Source organism: Mobula birostris, chromosome 27 (assembly GCF_030028105.1).
Source record: "Mobula birostris isolate sMobBir1 chromosome 27, sMobBir1.hap1, whole genome shotgun sequence".
Classification (NCBI taxonomy): Eukaryota; Metazoa; Chordata; class Chondrichthyes; order Myliobatiformes; family Myliobatidae; genus Mobula; species Mobula birostris.
The window spans coordinates 582,325-600,304 of NC_092396.1; the positions used below are offsets into that span (position 1 = coordinate 582,325).

Sequence of the window (17,980 nt, forward strand, 5' to 3'; positions counted from 1 at the left end):
AAAAACAATTAATTCTGAAGTCTACATGGTGAAAGGACGGAAAGATTCGCTGTAAGCCAAGCGTACTTTACACCAGAGTCTAGATATTTTTTTTTAAAAGTTAACAGTGCATAAATTATGTAGCAAGCAATTAAACAAACAATAATTGTAAAACAAACTTTATTGTCATATATACAAATATCTTCACTCAGCATCATAAAATGTTCCCCCTACCCCAATTAAATGTTTTCCTATATTGTCTATTCATTCCCCTCTCCAGCACTACAGTAAAGGAGATAGAGTTGTGATTACTACCTCTAAAATGCTCTCCCACCAAGGGATCTGACACCTGACCAGATTCATTTCCAAATACCAGATCAAGTACAGCCTCTCCTCTAGTTGGCTTATCTACATATTGCATCAGGAAACCTTCCTGAACACACCTAACAAACTCCTTGCTCTAAAGAGATGCCAGTCAATATTAGGAAAGTTAAAATCTCCCATCACATTAACCCTATTATTAGTGCACCGTTCCAGAATCTGCCTTTCTGTTTGCTCCTCGATGTCTACTATTGGGTGGTCTATCAAAAGCACCCAGTAGAGTTATTGCCCTCTTCCTGTTTTCTGACTTCCACCCACACTGACTCAGTAGATAATCCGTCCATGACTTCCTCCTTTTCTGCAGCTGTGACACTATCCCTGAATAGCAATGCCACCCCCCCCCACCTCTTTTTGCCTCCCTCTCTGTCCTTTTTGAAACATCTAAAGCCCGGCACACTCAGCAGCCACTTGTCCCCTGTTATTATTTCTCCTGCCTCATTTTCTAGGGGTCCTATATCCACTCCCATTTCTCTTTTATTTTTAACATACTTTTAAAAAAACTTTTACTATCCACTTTGATATTATTTGCTAGCTGGCTTTCATATTTCATCTTTTCCCTTCTAATGATTGTTTTAGCTGCTCTCTGTAGGTTTTTAAAAAAACTTCCCAATCTTCTATCTTTCCACTATTTTTTGCTTTGTTGTATGCCCTTTCCTTTGCTTTTATAATAGTTTTGAATTCCCTTTTATAGTCATGGTTGTACTATTTTACCATTTGAATATTTCTTCATTTTTGGAATACATATATCATGCACCTTCCCCATTTTTCCCAGAAACGCATGCCATTGCTACTCTGCTGACATCCCTGCCAGCAGCTCCTTCCAATTTACTTTGGCCAACTCCTCTCATACCACTGTAATTTCCCTTACTCCACTGAAATACTGCTACGTTAGACTTTACTTTCTCCCTATCAAATTTCATATTGTGATCACTGGTTCCTAAGGGTTCTTTTACCTTAAGCTCCCTAGTTGTAACCGGTTCATTACATAACACTCAATCCAGTATAGCTGATCCCCTAGTAGGCTCAATGACAAACTGCTCTAAAAAGCTATATCTTAGGCATTCAACAAACTCACTCTCTTGAGATCCATTACCAATCTGATTTTCCCAATCGATCTGCATGCTAAAATCTCCCATGACCACCATAACATTACCCTTTTGACTCGCCTTTTCTATTTCCTGTTGTAATCTGTGGTCCATCTCTCAGCCACTGTTGGGAGGTCTGTATATAGCTGCCATCAACGTCCTTTTAGCCTTGCAGTTTCTTAACTCAGTCCGCAAGGATTCAACATCTTCTGATCCTATGTTACATGTTTCTACTGATTTAAGGCCATTTTTTACCAGTAGAGCCACAGCATCCCCTCTGCCTACCTTCCTATCCCTCTGATATAATGTGTAACCTTGGACATTCAGCTCCCAACTACAACTATCCTTCAGCTACAATTCAGTGATGGCCATAACATCATACACGACAATCTGTAAACTAAATAACACAATAACCCATCATACTCTGCTTATGCCAAGGCATTTCGCATGTCATGGTATTACCATTCAACCTGTGTTGTAGTATGCATCCAGTTGAACACATGCTCCCTGGTCGTGTATCAGCTATTGCAAGGGAAATGAGGGAGGAGCAATAAATGTTAGTAATTAATAGCAAGGGAAATCAAAAGCAGAGGACTGGCAGCTCGTATAAATACCAGGTTTTCTTGCAGAGTATATGAAGGACAATAATTCAATGCCAAGCAAAATATGGCAAGGCACCCTATGTGGCCAATCCTCCAGCCTCACCATCTGCTTCTTGCCTTGTCTCTTCCCACAATGTTCACAGAAGCCTCTTCTTAGACAATGGTCACTCTCCTGTTATTCAGATCATTGTTTATCTTCCTGTTCTGCAAGAAAATAGGAGTGTATTCCTGGGACGAAGAGCTGAGCTCGATTGTGAATGAACTTGAAATTACCTTAATACTCTGTTTCCTATTTATTATTTACCTCCTTTACGTAATAAAAAGTCCACTGAGTGATGTTCTGCTACTGAAGACCTTCCACTTCAAGGTTCGACATGTTGTGCGTTTAGAGATGTTCTTCTGCACATCATTGCTTGAAGTACAGTCACTTTCCTGTCAGCTTGAACCAGTCTGGCCGTTCTCCTCTGACCGCCCTCATTAGGGCAAAGTTGCAGTCAATGGAATAACTTGCAATGTAAAAGGCAGACAAAATCAAAAAAAAAGTGAATACAGGACTGAAGGTGTTATATTTGAATGCACACAATATACATAAATAAGGTGGATAAGCTCGTAGCACAGTTACAGATTGGCACGTATGACATTATGGCCATCACTACATTGTGACTGATAAAAAGATTCTAACTGGGAGTTCAACGTCCAGAGATACACATTGTATCAAAAGGCTATGCAGATAGGCAAAGGGGCTCTGTTGGTTAAAAAATGAAATCAAATCATTAGAAAGAAATGACATGGGATCGGAAGGTATAGAATTGTTGAGTAGAGCTAAGGAATTGTAGAGGTAAAAAGACCCTGATGGCTCTTGTATACAGATCCCCAAATATTAATAAAGGTGTGGGCTACAAATTATAATGGGAGATAGAAAAGGACAATGATACGCAAGTCATGAGGAATTTCGATATGCAGGTAGATTGAGAAAATCAGATTCTTGCTGGATCCCAAGAGGGGAAATAACTAAAATGCCTAAGAGATGGCTTTTTAGAGTAGCTTGTGGTTGAGCCCACTATGGGATCACCCATTCTGGATCGGGTGCTGTGCACTGATCAGGAATTGATTAGAGCGTTTACGGTAAAATAACCCTCAGAGGAAAGTGATCATAATATGATAAAATTCAACCTGCAATTTGAGAAAGAGAAGCTAAATTCAGATGTATCAATATTACAGTGGAGTAAGGGAAATTACAGAGGCATGAGAGATGCTGGCCAAAGCTGATTGGAAGGGAGCGCTAGCAGGAATGACAGCAAAGCAGCAATGGCTGGAATTTCTGGGAGCATTTTGAAAGGTGCAGGTGTATACATCCCAAAGAAGTATACTAAAGGCAGGATGACGTCAGAGCCAATATAAAAGCAAAAGAGAGGACATGTAATAGAGCAAAATTTAGTGGGAAATTAGAGGATAGGAAAGCTTTTAAAAACCAACAGAAGGCAACTAAAAAGTCATAAAAGAAAAGGCGGAATATAAAGATAAGCTAGCCAATAATATTAAAGAGGGTAACAAAAGTTCCTTCAGATGCATTAAGACTATAAGACATAGGAGCAGAATTAGGCTATTTGACCCATCAAGTCTGCTCCACCATTCTTTGATTTATTAGCAAAGTACATGTATGTCACCATATTCAACCCCGAAATTTGTTTTCTTGCGGGCATACTCTGTAAATCCAAGAACCATAATATGATCAATGAAAGACCGCACCCAATAGCTCAGACGAGACCATAAGACATACGAGCAGAATTAGGCCATTTGGCCCATCAAATCTGCTCTGCCATTCAATTATAGCTGATGATTCTTTAGCCCCACACCCGGCCTTCTCCCCATAACCTTTGATGCCATGGCCAATCAAGAACCTATCATTCTCCACCTTTTGTTCTCCCAATGACCTGCCTCCATAGCTGCCTGTGGTAATAAATTCCACAAATTCACCACCCTCTGGCTAAAGAAATTTCTCTGCATCTCTGTTTCAAATGGATGCCCCTCTATCCTGAAGCTGTGCCTTCTTGTGCTAGACTCCCCCACCATGGGAAGTGTCCGTTCCATATCTACTCTGTCTGGGCCTTTCAACATTCAAAAGAATTCAATGAGATTCCCACCCCCCACCCCCATCCTTTTAAATTCCAGCAAGTACAGACCTGGAGACATCAAACGTTCTTTCTATGAAAACCCTTTCATTCCTGGAATCACCCCTGTGAACCGCCTCTGGACCCTCTCCAACGCCAGCACACCTTTTCTTAGATGAGGAGCCCAGAACTGTTCACAAAACCCAAGGTGAGGCCTCACCAGTGCCTTATAAAGACTTAGCACCACATCCCTGCTTTTGTATTCAAGACCTCTTGAAACGAATGCTAACATAGCATTTGCCTTCCTCATCACTGACACAATCTGCAAGTTAAACTTCAGGGTGTTCTGCACAAGGACTCCCAAGTCCCTCTGCATCTCAGATTTTTGGATTTGCTCCCCATTTAGAAAATAGTCTGCACATTCATTTCTATTACCAAAGTGCATGACCATACATTTTCCAACACTGTATTTCATTTGCCACTTTCTTGCCCTTTCTCCTAATCTATCTAAGTCCTTCTGCATCCTACCTGTTTCTTTACACTACCTGCCCCTCCTCCAATCTTCGTATCATCTGCAAATTCGGCAACAAAGCCATCTGTTCCATCAAGGTTCCACATGGTAGGCTTATTCAGAAAGACAGAAGCCATGGGATCCAGGGAAGTTTGGCCAGGTGGATTCAGAACTGGCTTGCCTGCAGAAAGCAAAGGGTCGTGGCGGAGGGAGTACATTCAGATTGGAGGATTGTGACTAGTGGTGTCCCACAAGTAGTGTTCTGGGACCTCTACTTTTTGTGATTTTTTTATTAATGACCTGGATGTGGGGATAGAAGGTTGGGTTGACAAGTTTGCAGATGACACAAAGTTTGGTGGTGTTGTAGATAGTGTAGAGGATTGTCGAAGATTGCAGAGAGACATTGATAGGATGCAGAAGTGGGCTGAGAAGTGGCAGATGGAGTTCAACCCAGAGAAGTGTGAGGTGGTACACTTTGGAAGGACAAACTCCAAGGCAGAGTTCAAAGTAAATGGCAGGATACCTAGTAGTGTGGAGGAACAAATGGATCTGGGGATACATGTCCGCAGATCCCTGAAAGTTGCCTCACAGGTGGATAGGGTAGTTAAGAAAGCTTATGGGGTGTTAGCCTTCATAAGTCGAGGGATAGAGTTTAAGAGTCGCGAGGTAATGGTGCAGCTCTATAAAACTCTGGTTAGGCCGCACTTGGAGTACTGTGTCCAGTTCTGGTCGCCTCACTGCAGGAAGGATGTGGAAGCATTGGAAAGGGTACAGAGGAGATTTACCAGGATGCTGCCTGGTTTAGAGAGTGCGTATTATGATCAGAGATTAAGGGGGCTAGGGATTTACTCTTTGGAGAGAAGGAGGATGAGAGGAGACATGATAGAGGTATACAAGATATTAAGAGGAATAGATAGAGTGGACAGCCAGCGCCTCTTCCCCAGGGCACCACTGCTCAATACAAGAGGAAATGGCTTTGAGGTAAGGGGTGGGAAGTTCAAGGGGGATATTAGAGGAAGGTTTTTTACTCAGAGAGTGGTTGGTGTGTGGAATGCACTGCCTGAGTCAGTGGTGGAGGCAGATACACTAGTGAAGTTTAAGAGACTACTAGACAGGTATATGGAGGAATTTAAGGTGGGGGGTTATGTGGGAGGCAGGGTTTAAGGGTCGGCACAACATTGTGGGCCAAAGGGCCTGTACTGTGCTATACTATTCTATGTTCTATCATCTAAATCATTGATATACAACATAAAAAGAAGCGTTCCCAACCACTGCAGAACCCCAATAGACACTGGCAGCTAACCAGAAAAAGGTCCTTTTATTCCCACTAACTGCCTCCTACTAATCATCCAATGCTCTAACCATGTTAGTAACTTTCCTGTAATACCATGGGTGCTTAACCTGGCAAGCAGCCTCATGTGTGGCACCTTGTCAAAGGCCTTCTGAAAATCCAAATATACAACATCCACTGCATCCCATTTTATCTATCCTACTTGTAATCTCCTCAAAGAAGGTTCATCAGGTAAGATTTTCCCTTGAGAAAATCATGCTGATTTTGTCCTATATTGTCCTGTGTCACCAAGTACTCCATAACCTTATCCTTCACAATTGACACCAATATCTTCCCAACCACTGAGGTCAGGCTAACTGGTCTATAAATTCCTTTCTGCTGCCTTCCTCCTTTCTTAAAGAGTAAAGTGACACCATGCCAGAGTTCAACTATTTTTGAAAGATCATTGCTAATGCCTCCACATCCATTGTGTAAAAGAGAGGCAAGAGTAAGTATCGAATTGCTAAAAAAATAATGCTGGAAACGTAGTAATGGAGGACAAGGAAACTGCGGATAAACTGAATAAGGATTTCAAAGATTTAAAGGTCAAATTTAATGTCAGAGAAATGCATTTTCTTTGCAAACATCCACAAAAACAGAGTGCTCCAAAGAATGATTGTGGCAACAATCCCCCCCCACTGGCAAAACAAAAAGCACACCCATTATCGAGCACAAGCGTGAGCTAAGCTATAGCAAAGACACAGACCAAAGTTACCCCAAAGGCTTCGCATTTTATCTGACATTCAACAACCACAGGTTCTCTCTCCCTAGCAAGGGAGATGGAGGGGTCCTCTATTTTCACAGCGAGCAAGAGACACAACAACAACCCGCTGGTTTACGATGTTAAAAGTCCGTTCGTCGCTTTTTTTGAGTTCTGTGTCCGAAGACTGCAAAGACCTTGGGTCTTCAGGCCCACAGCAAAAGATTTTCCGGCCTCCCCTACGACACACAAGTCTCCTGCAGTGATACCGACCCTCGATCCACCTATTTCCAGAGCCCTGGGATCTTAGGCTTCCGAACACGATCGAGACTCTCAGGCCAAACCCTTGGCATGTCGAATAACGGCCAGTCGTGAAACCCCAAGAACGGGTCCCATTCCCGCAAAAAACTGAAGCCTGCGTGTAACTCCAGGTCAGGGTCTTCAAAAGGACCCTGAAAGGGAAAAATAAAGATATTAAAGGTGGAAATAGAGCTGTTTCTGAAGATGCAAGCAAAGGAATCACCATTAGGTGCCATTATCCCTTTCATCAGTCTTCACTGTTGAGGACACTAGCTTTATGCTGGTAGTTTGAATCGGGGGCAGAAGTATGTGAAGTTGCCATTACTAGCAAGAAGATGCATGGGAAACTGAAAGGTCTGAAGGTAGGTAAGTCACCTAGACCAGATGGTCTGCACCCCAGGGTTCTGATAGAGGTGGCAGTGGTGAATATGGAGGCATTAGTAATGAACTTTCAGGAATTAATTGTTTCTAGCATGGTTCCAGAAGACTGGAAAATGGCAAATGTTACTCCACTCTTCAAGAAGGAAGAGAGGCAGAAGAAAGGAAATTATAGGCCAGTTAGTCTGACCTCAATGGTTGGGAAGATGTTGGAGTCGACTGTTAAGGATGTGGTTTTAGTGTACTTGGAAGCACATGTAAAAATTTTCCTTAAGGGAAAATCTTGCCTGACAAATCTGTTGAAATTCTTTGAAGCAGGAACAAGCAGGGTAGTCAAAGGAGAATTAGTGGATGTTGTGTGCTTGGATTTTCATAAGGCTTTGGACAAGGTGCTGCACATGAGGCTGCTTAACAAGTTAGAGCCCGTGGTATTACAGGAAAGATACTAGCAGGGATAGAGCATTGGCTGATTAGCAGAAGGCAATGAATGGGAATAAACAGAGCCTTTTCTGAGTGGTGTTCCACAAGGGTCTGTTTTGGGATTGCTTCTTTTTACATTATATGTCAATGATTTGGATGATAGAATTGATGGCTACATGGGCAATTTTGCAGATATACAAAGATAAGATGAAATAAAGTGTCAGGAAGTGTATGGTCATGCACTTTAGTGGAAGAAATGAAAGGGTTGACTTTTCTAAATGGAGAGAAAATTCAAAGATTTGAGGTGCAAAGGGACTTGGGAGTCCTTATGTAGGAATCCCTAAAGGTTAATTTGCAGGTTGATTCACTGGTGAGGAAATCAAATGCGATGTTAGTATTCATTTTGAGAGGACTAAAATGTAAAAGCAAGGATGTAATGCTGAGGCTTTACAAAGGACTGGTGAGGCTTTACCTGGAAAATTGTGAGCAGTTTTGGGACTCTTATCTCAGAAGGGATGTGCTAACATTGGAGAGGGTTCAAAGGAGGTTCACAAAAATGATTCTGGGATTGAAAGGCTTGTCACATGAGCGTTTGATGTCTCTGGACCTCTACTTACTAAAATTCAGAAGAATGCAGGGTGACCTCATTGAAACCTATCAAATGTTGAAAGGGATTAATAGAGTGGATGTGGAGATGGAGATAATGTTTCCTTTGGTGGCGGAGTCTTGGACCAGAGGGCACAGCCTCAGAATAGACGGACATCCTTTTAGAACAAACATGAGGAGGAATTTCTTTAGCCAAAGAATGGTGAATCTGTGGAATTCATTGCCACAGGTGGCTGTAAAGGCCAATTCATTGAGTATATTTAAGGCAGAGAGTGACAGATTCTTGATTAGTCAGGGCACGAAGAGATACAGGGAGAAGATAGGAGATTGGGGTTGAGAGGGAAATGGATCAGCCATGCTGAAATGGCAGAGCAGATTTGATGGGCCAAATGGCCTAATTCTGTTCTGATGGTCATATGGTCTTACTAAGAAGGCATTTTCACTGACAGAATCACCTCTCATTGGATTTTTTAAAATGTTTTTCACACCATTCTATGTATACTCCAGAGACTGTTGTGCCTGAAAATTCCAGGAGATCAACAGTTTCTGAGTTACTCAAACCACCCTGTCTAGCATCAATGATCATTCCACATTCAATCACTCAGATCACATTTCTTCACCATTCTGATCTTTGGTCTGAACAACAACTGAACCCCCTGACCATCCCTGCATGCTTTTATGCAAAGGCAAGCATTGTCTCCATACAGTAGCTTGACACGAGTTAGGGTTACCATGTTCCTGGAGTGTAGTCCGCATAGGTTGAATAGTTTATATCAGCCTCCAATCCTACACAAATCTCTGAATGTGCATGTAACTTTATGGTGAACAACACTGATAAAAACATTGGGAAAATGATGCAGCCTTGTTTGACACTGGTCTTCAATGTCAAAGTAAATTTATTATCGAAGTATGTGTACCATATACAACCTTGAGATTCATTTTCTTGCAAGCACCCAAAGGAAAACAAAGAAATACAATAGAACCAACTTTTAAAAAATAAACATAACAAAGACCAACAAACATCCAATATGCAAAAGAGGTCAATCTGTACAATTAATTTAAAAGAGTAAACAACTAATACTGTGAATCTCGAAAGTGAGTCCACAGCTGTGGAGTCGAGTGAAGCTGGTCCAAGAGCCCACTGGCTGCAGAGCAACAGCACTTCCCAAACCTGGCAGCGTGGAAAACCAAGACATGCATCTTCCGCTTCCCATCAGTTCTATTGTAGATCTACTGATAGTGGTCATTATTTGCATACCATCGTGGAATTTAAAATAACAACAATTCCTTCTACAGCAATGAAAGCATTGAGGTCTTGCTTTCTTTTAATAACAAATATTTAGAGATACAACATGGAACAGGCCTTTCCGGCCCAACAAGTCACACCACCCAGCAACTCATCCATTTAACCCTAGCCTAGCCTAATCACAGGACAAATTACAATATCTGATTAACCTACTAACTGGTACAGCTTTGGACTATGAGAAGAAATCAGAGTACCTTGAGGAAACCCACACTCACTGGAAGAACATACAACTCCCTACAGTGCTAACTCTGAACACTGAACTCCAGCGCTCCAAGCTGTAGTAGCTTTGTGTTAGCTGCTGCGCTACTATGGCTCCCAGAAGTGACTACTAGCCATCACAATGGTCCTGAGGAGTTGCCTGACCCTCAGTGTAGGAGTTAGTTAATCAGACTCATGCAAGCCATTCATTAGTTCTACTAGAAGCAACAGTTAAGGAAATAACAAGTTCTACTAGAAAGCAACAGTTAAGGAAGTAACACGAGTATAAAAGTTACTACTTTTCAAGCTGCAGCCTCCACATTTCCATTTTGCTTTGAAATAGTACTTAATCTACGACCTTCCTTCTCACCATCAGATAGTTTTGAGGTTTCAGTAAGTGAAATAGTTTGATCAAATGATGCAACAATGCAGTCTTTGGAGTAAAGGTCTCTTGTATTGGACCTAGTTTTTACTGGAGGAAGAGTTTAATGTGCTCTCTGCACACTGCAGCTACCAAAGAGTAAAAGTTACATTGTGTCTTAGAAAAGTACCCAACTGTGATGTGTATGACAAAACTGCATCAGGTGGGTATGAATGGCAAGTTCTAAACCTTACCATCAAATGTTTTGTGGCTAATTGGTAACACAAGTTTAGTAGGACGTGTGAAAGCATCTTAATATAATGAATATTTTAGTTAAAGTGAAACTTATTATCAAAGTACATCTGTTATATATTACCGTGAGATTCATTTTCTTGCAGGCATTTACTTGGAAATTAGAAATGTTATAATTTACGAAATACAATATGTAAACTAAGACTGACAAATAACCAATGTGCAAAGACAGACAAATTTTGCAAATAAAAAAACCCGAGAGCATGAGTTGTAAAGAGTCTTTGAAAGTGTGGGGAATAAATTCAGAATTGAGGTAAACCTGATGGTTGCAGAGAAGTAGTTAAGCCTTTCAGCCCATCTAATCCATCCCAAAACCATTTAAACTGCCTACCCCCATCGACCTGCATCAGGACCATAGCACTCCATAACCCTACTATCCGTGTACCTATCCAAACTTCTCTTAAACATTGAAATCGAGCTTGCACTCACCACTTGTGCTGTCAGCTTATTCCTCACTCTCACAACTGTTTGAGTGACAAAGTTTCCCCTTATTTTCCCCTTAAACTTATCACTTTCACTTTTGTACCCATGACTTCTGGTTGTAGTCCCACCCAACCTCAGTGGAAAATGCCTGCTTGCCTTTACCCTACCTATACCCCTCAGAATTTTGTATACCTCTATCAAATATCCTATCAATCTTCTATGTTCTAAATAGTACGGTACTAACCTATTCAACTTTTTCTTTATAACTCAGGTCCTCCAGACTTGCCAAAATCCTTGTAAATTTTCTCTGCGCTCTTTAAACCTTGCTTACATCTTTCCTGTAGATAAGTGATCAAAACAGCACACAATACTCCAAATTAGGCCTCACCAACATCTTATACAGTTTCAACATAACATCCCATTGATTCATGAAGGCCAGTGTGCCAAAAGGTATCTTTACAACCCTACCTACCTATGATGCCACTTTCAACAAATTATGTGCCTGTATTCCAAAATCCATCTATTCTACCACACTCCTCAGTTCCTTACCATTCACTGTGTAAGACCTACCCTGGTTGGCCCTACTGAAGTGCAACACTTCGCACTTGTCTGCATTAAACTCCATCTGCCATTTTCCAGTTGATACAGATCCCTCTGTAAGCCATGATAGCCTTCCTCACTGTCCACTACACCCGCAATCTTGGTGTCATCCACAAATTTGCTGATCCCATTAACCATATTATCATCCATATCATCGATATAGATGACAGACAACAAAGGACACAGCATTGATACCTGTGCCACACAGGCCTCCAGTCAGAGAGGTAACCCTCTACTACCACTCTCTGGCTTCTCCCACAAAGCCAATTACTAATCTAATTTACTGCCTCATCCTGAGTGCCAAATGACTAAACCTTCTTGACCAGCCTCTCAGATGGGACGTTGTCAAATGCCTTGTTACTAATGTCCATGAAGACAATATCTACCGCCTTGCCTTGATCCACTTTTTGGGAAACTTCCTCTAAAAACTCTATAGGATTGGTTAGACATGATCTACCAAGCAAAAGCCATGCTTAATTGGTCCATGTCTATCCAAATATCTGGTCCCCTAGAATACCTTACAAAAACTTCCCCACAACTGATGTCAGACTCGGCAGCCTATAGAGCTGTTTTTAAACAGTAGATCAACACTGGCTATCCTCCAATCTTCTTGTACCTCTCCTGTCACTAAGGAAGTTTTAATTATCTTCGCTAGGGCCCCGGCAATTTCTGCATTTGCCTCCCATAGGATCCAAGGGAACACCTTGTCAGGCCCTGGGGATTTATCCACCCTGATCTACCTCAGGGTAGCAAACACCTTCTCCTCTGTAATCTGTACAGGATTCATGAAGTTGATGCTGCTTTGCCTCACTTCTATAGACTCTGTATCTGACACCCAAGTGAATGCAGATGCAAAGAATGCATTTATGATCTCTCCATCTGTTCTGGATCCACACATGGATTACCATTCTGGTCTTTCAGAGGACCAATTTTGTCCCTCGCATTCCTTTTGCACTTAACATATCTGTAGAATCCCTTCGGATTCTCCTTCACCTTGTCTGCTAGAGCAACTTGATGCCTTCTTTTAGCCTTCCTGATTTCTTTAAGTTTTCTGTTGCACTTCTTGTGCTCCATAAGCACCTCATTTGTTCCTATTTGCCTGTACCTGCTATGCACCTCCTTTTTTCTCTTAACCAGGCCCTCAATATCTCTTGAAAACAAAGGTTCCCTACACTTGTTATCTTTACTCTTTATTCTGACAGACACGTATAAACTTTATACTCTCAAACTTTTGTTTTTGAAAGCATCCCACTTTCCAAGTACACCTTTGCCAGAATAAAGACTATCCCAATCCACACTTGCCAGATCACTCATGTTACCATCAAAATTAGCCTTTGTCCATTTTGAGAGGGTGAGTCATTTCAAGTTCTCTGGTATACACATCACCAATGAGCTCACCTGGACTGTACACACCCAGCCTTGTGGCAAAAAAAAGCACTACAGTGTCTCTTCCACTTCCCGTGACTGAGAAGTTCTACACGGGCCCCCAAATCCTCAAGGCCTTCTACAGGGGCACCATTGAGAGCATACTGACTGGCTGTATCACTACCTGGTATGGAAACTGCAGCAATCTTGACTGCTGGGCACTGCAGAGAGTGGTACGGACAGCCCAGCGCATCGGTAGATGTGAACTTCCCCCTGTTGAGGACATTTATAGCAGCAAGTGCAAAAAGAATGCTTGGAAGATCATCGGGGACACCAGTCACCCCAACCATAAACTGTTTCAGCTGCTTCCATCTGGCTGTTCACCCTCCCGCTTAAGAGATGTCCAAGATGTCCTGGGCCCTGGTACCCAGGAAGCAACATACCACCCTTGCCCACAGAACCTTCTGTCCATTCCCCTAATTAATGAATCCCCTGTCACCACAGTGTACCTCTTCTCCCTCCTCCTCTTCTGAGTCACAGAGCGAAACTCAGTGCCGGATACCCAACTGCTGTGACGTTCCTCTTTTAGGTCATCCCACCCCCAACAGTATCCAAAGTAATATACCTGGACGAAGTATACCCCAGGCTACTGTGGGAGACGAGGAAGGAGATTGCTGAGCCTCCGCCAATGATCTTTGCATCAATGGGGATGGGAGAGGTTCCGGAGGATTGGAGGGTTGCAGATATTGTTCCCTTATTCAAGAAAGGGCAGTGTGGAGGATCAGAGGGATCTTGGGGTCCGAGTCCATAGGACACTCAAAGCTGCTACACAGGTTGACTATGTGGTTAAAGAAGGCAAACAATGTATTGGCCTTCATCAGCTGTGGGATTGAGTTCAAGAGCTGAGAGGTAATGTTACAGCTATATAGGACCCTGGTCAGACCCCACTTGGAGTACTATGCTTATCCAACTTGATGCTTTCCAAAAGCTCCAGCACATCCTCTTTCTTAAGGTCTATATGCTCAAGCTTTTCAGTCGCTGAAAGTCATCCCCACAATCACCAAGGTCCTTTTCTGTAGTGAATACCGAAGCGAAGATTACATTAAGTACCTCTGCTACCTCCTCCGGTTCCATGCACACTTTTCCACTGTCACACTTGATTGGTCCTATTCTCTCACATCTTAACCTCTTGCTCTTCGCATACTTGTAGAATGCCTTGGGGTTTTCCTTAATCCTGCTCACGAAGGCCCCTTCTGGCTCTCCTAATTTCATTCTTAAGCTCCTTCCTGCTAGCCTTATAATTTTCTAGATCTCTATCATTACCTGGTTTTTTGAACCTTTCATAAGCTTTTCTTCTTGACGAGATTTTCTACAGCCTTTGTGCACCATGGTTCCTGTATCCTACCATCCTTTCCCTGTCTCATTGGAACGTACCTATGCAGAATACCACACAAATATCCCCTGAACATTTGCCACATTTCTGCTCTACATTTCCCTGAGAACATCTACCAATTTATACTTCAAAGTTCCTGCCTGATAGCTTCACATTTCCCCTTACTCCAATTAAACGCTTTTCTAACTTGTCTATTCTTGTCCCTCTCAAATGCTATGGTAAAGGAGATAAAATTGTGATCACTATCTCCAAAATGCTCTCCCACTGAGAGACCTGACACCTGACCAGGTTCATTTTCTGATACCAGATCGAGTACAGCCTCTCCTCTTGTAGGCTTATCTACATAGTGTGTCAGGAAAGTGGTGGGGCTCAGACCCATGAGTGGGGAATGAGCCAATGTTTGGCCATTGGAGCACATTTGGAGGTGATTTGATGTGGCAGAACCGAGGCGAGGCAGAGTTGAGGTGGCAGGGACTGGACTCAGGCCTGAGGGTGAGGAAAGGCTCGAGCTTTGATTGATTTAAGAGCTGGGCCGAATCAAGGCAGTGAGGCCCAAGCTCAAGAGCATATTAAAGCGGCAGGGCTCAGGTGCAAGAGCAAGGTATGGTGACCAAGGTTTGATCAATTTAAGCGCTGGATTGAAATGGAAAGGTCGGGTATGGGTTGAACCGAGGCAATGTGGCCCAGGCCTGAGATCATATCGAAGCAGCAGAGCCCAGGTCTGACAGCAAGGAACGATCCGAGGTTTGGATGAATTAAGTGTTGGACCAGACTGAAAAGGGTGTTAGGGCCGGAGGTGAGGTACAGGCCAGTGTTCAGCTCACTGCTCCACAAGGTTTATTCATCTCCATGCTGAACTGAAGCTGTGCCCTGCAATGAACAGGTTACTGGATTGGCTGCAGTGATGACTGGCTTTGTGGGTGTGGACTCATTTTCGTGAACTTCAGTTCTGAATGTTATTTGCTTACTTTAATTGTTTGCATGATTTGTTTTTATCTTAACATTGGGTGTTTGACAGTTTTTTTAATGGGTTCTATTGTGTTTCTTTGTTTTACGGCTGCATTTATGACACAAGTTAAAAATTAAACGGTATAACACTATTGGTGCTTCATATATGATGAGACCTGGGTGTTGGTAGGGGGTTCAGTGGTCTAACAGCCTGGGAGAATAAGCTGTTTCCCATCCTAACAGTCCTTGTCCTATGCTAGAAAGACAAAGAGATCGTTGGACAGATGGGAAGGATCATTAACAATGCTAAGGGCCCTGCATATATAGTACTACCAGTGGCTGTATTGTTGTTGCTTGTAGTACAATTATTGGTAAATGGACAGTCTCCTACTCGAAATCTGCAAATGGTGATTTATTGCCTTTTTTAGTTGGCTTTTATTTCTATTGTTCATCAGATCTCCTTATGTTTACTGAATTGCTGTAGGTCACGAAGGATGACATTGGCCCATTTTCTTCAATCAAGTTACCAATAATCTTTCTACCTACAGTTCCTGGCACTGCACAAGCAGATCTTGAGTTGGTATTTCCTTATGAAGCCAACAAAAATGTAAGTCAGATCGTGGAATACTTGTCTTGGAATCAGAAAGGAGCACATTCAAGCTTGTATTGCTGTTATACACACAAATTGCTGGAGGAGCTCAGCAGGTCAGGCAGTACCTATGGAGAGGAATAAAGAACTGACATTTCGGGTCAAGACCCTTCATCAGAAATGGAAAGGAAGGGGGAAAATACCAGAATAAGAAGGTGGGGGATGGGAAAGGAGGACAAGCCAGAAAGTGATAAATGAAGATAGATGAGTGGGTGATGGAAGGGGTACGAACTGAGAAGCTGGGAGGTGATAGTTGGAAAAGGTAAAAGATTGAAACAAAAGAGTTGTTTCGCCATTGTTGCTGTTGCTGCTTGTGTAGCTCCACTGAACATTGAGGACATGCTATGTTGGCACTAGAATATACGGCGACACTTGCAACCTCTCCCAGCTCATCCAAGGGTGTGTTGGTCGCTAACACAAACAACACATTTCACTGTATATTTCAAGGTGATAAGTAAACTTGAATCCTGAATTAAGTTTCACCATGGGCAAACTTATTTTCTACGCTCACATTGCAATGTGGGTTTTAGTCCATTTTCCCTAAATATAATGCCTTTAGCTGAATCATAGAATCATATACAACATGGAAACAACTCATCCATGCTGACCAAGCTGCCTTTCTGAGCTAATCCCATTTGCTTGTGTTTGCCCCAAATTCTCCCTAAATCTTTTCTTCTTCGTGTAACTGTCTAAATATCTGTTAAGTGTCATAACCATCCTCTTCTACTACTACTTCCTCTGGCAGAATATTCCATATACCACCAACCTCTGTGTGGGAAAAAAAATTGTCCCTCAGGTCCCTTTTCAATGTTACCCCTCTCACTTTAACCCTATTCCATCTAGTTTTATACTCCCCTACTTGGGGAAAAGACTGGTTTTTCACATAATGTAACAAAAAATTTCCTAGAGATTCCTCAATCAAATGGAATGATGGATTCCATCAAGAGATTGCGGATACTCCAGATTACTGTTCCAGGATTGTATGTTTTGTTTTCAGTGAGTTGTACCCATAGCCAGTGTGTCATGAGGGGGGAGCTCATTGAAACCTATCAAATATTGAAAGGCTTCAATAGACTGAACATATGAGAGGATGTTTCCCATAGTGGGAGAGTATAGGACCAGAGAGCACAGCCACAGAAGAGAAGGGCATCCTTTGAGAACAGAGATGGGGAGGAATTTCTTTAGCCAGAGGGTGGTGAATTGTGGAATTCCTCACCGCAGATGGCTGTGAAGGCCAAGTCATTGGATGTACTTAAAATAAAGGTTGATATGTAAACTATAAGGTGCAAGGGCCATGATTAGATAGATCAAGATGAATTCTTGATCTCATAATTTATCTGAATGTGACCCTTGCACCTTACTAAGGAGCTGGTGGTAGACCTGAGGAGAGCTAAGGTACCGGTGTCCCCTGTTTCCATCCAGGGGGTCAGTGTTGGACATGGTGGAGGATTACAAATACCTGGGGATATGAATTGACAATAAACTGGACTGGTCAAAGAACACTGAGACTGTCTACAAGAAGGGCCAGAGCCGTCTCTATTTCCTGAGGAGACTGAGGTCCTTTAACATCTGGCGGACAATGCTGAGGATGTTCTACGAGTCTGTGGTGGCCAGTGCTATCATGTTTGCTGTTGTGTGCTGGGGCAGCAGGCTGAGGGAAGCAGACACCAACAGAATCAACAAATTTATTCGTAAGGCTAGTGATGTTGTGGGGATGGAACTGGACTCTCTGACGGTGGTGTCTGAAAAGTGGATGCTGTCTAAGTTGCATGTCATCTTGGTCAATGTCTCCCATCCACTGCATAATGTACTGGGTGGGCACAGGAGTACATTCAGCCAGAGACTCGTTCCACCGAGATGCAGCACAGAGCGTCATAGGAAGTCATTCCTGCCTGTGGCCATCAAACTTTACAACTCCTCCCTTGGAGGGTCAGACACCCTGTGCCGATAGGCTGGTCCTGGATTTATTTCATAATTTCCTGGCATAATTTACATATTACTATTTAACTATTTATGGTTCTA

The 17,980-nt window shown here is 42.5% G+C and overlaps 1 protein-coding gene across 1 annotated transcript in view; it reads left to right on the plus strand.

The window, feature by feature from the left end:
- The window catches only part of cfap74 (cilia and flagella associated protein 74), a 404,620-nt gene that overhangs the window by 285,536 nt on the left and 101,104 nt on the right, over positions 1-17,980 (plus strand). Inside the window, exon 21 of the mRNA XM_072244753.1 lies at positions 15,794-15,916. Within this exon, the coding sequence (XP_072100854.1) occupies positions 15,794-15,916 (123 nt within the window). The remainder of the gene's footprint in view (positions 1-15,793; positions 15,917-17,980) is intronic.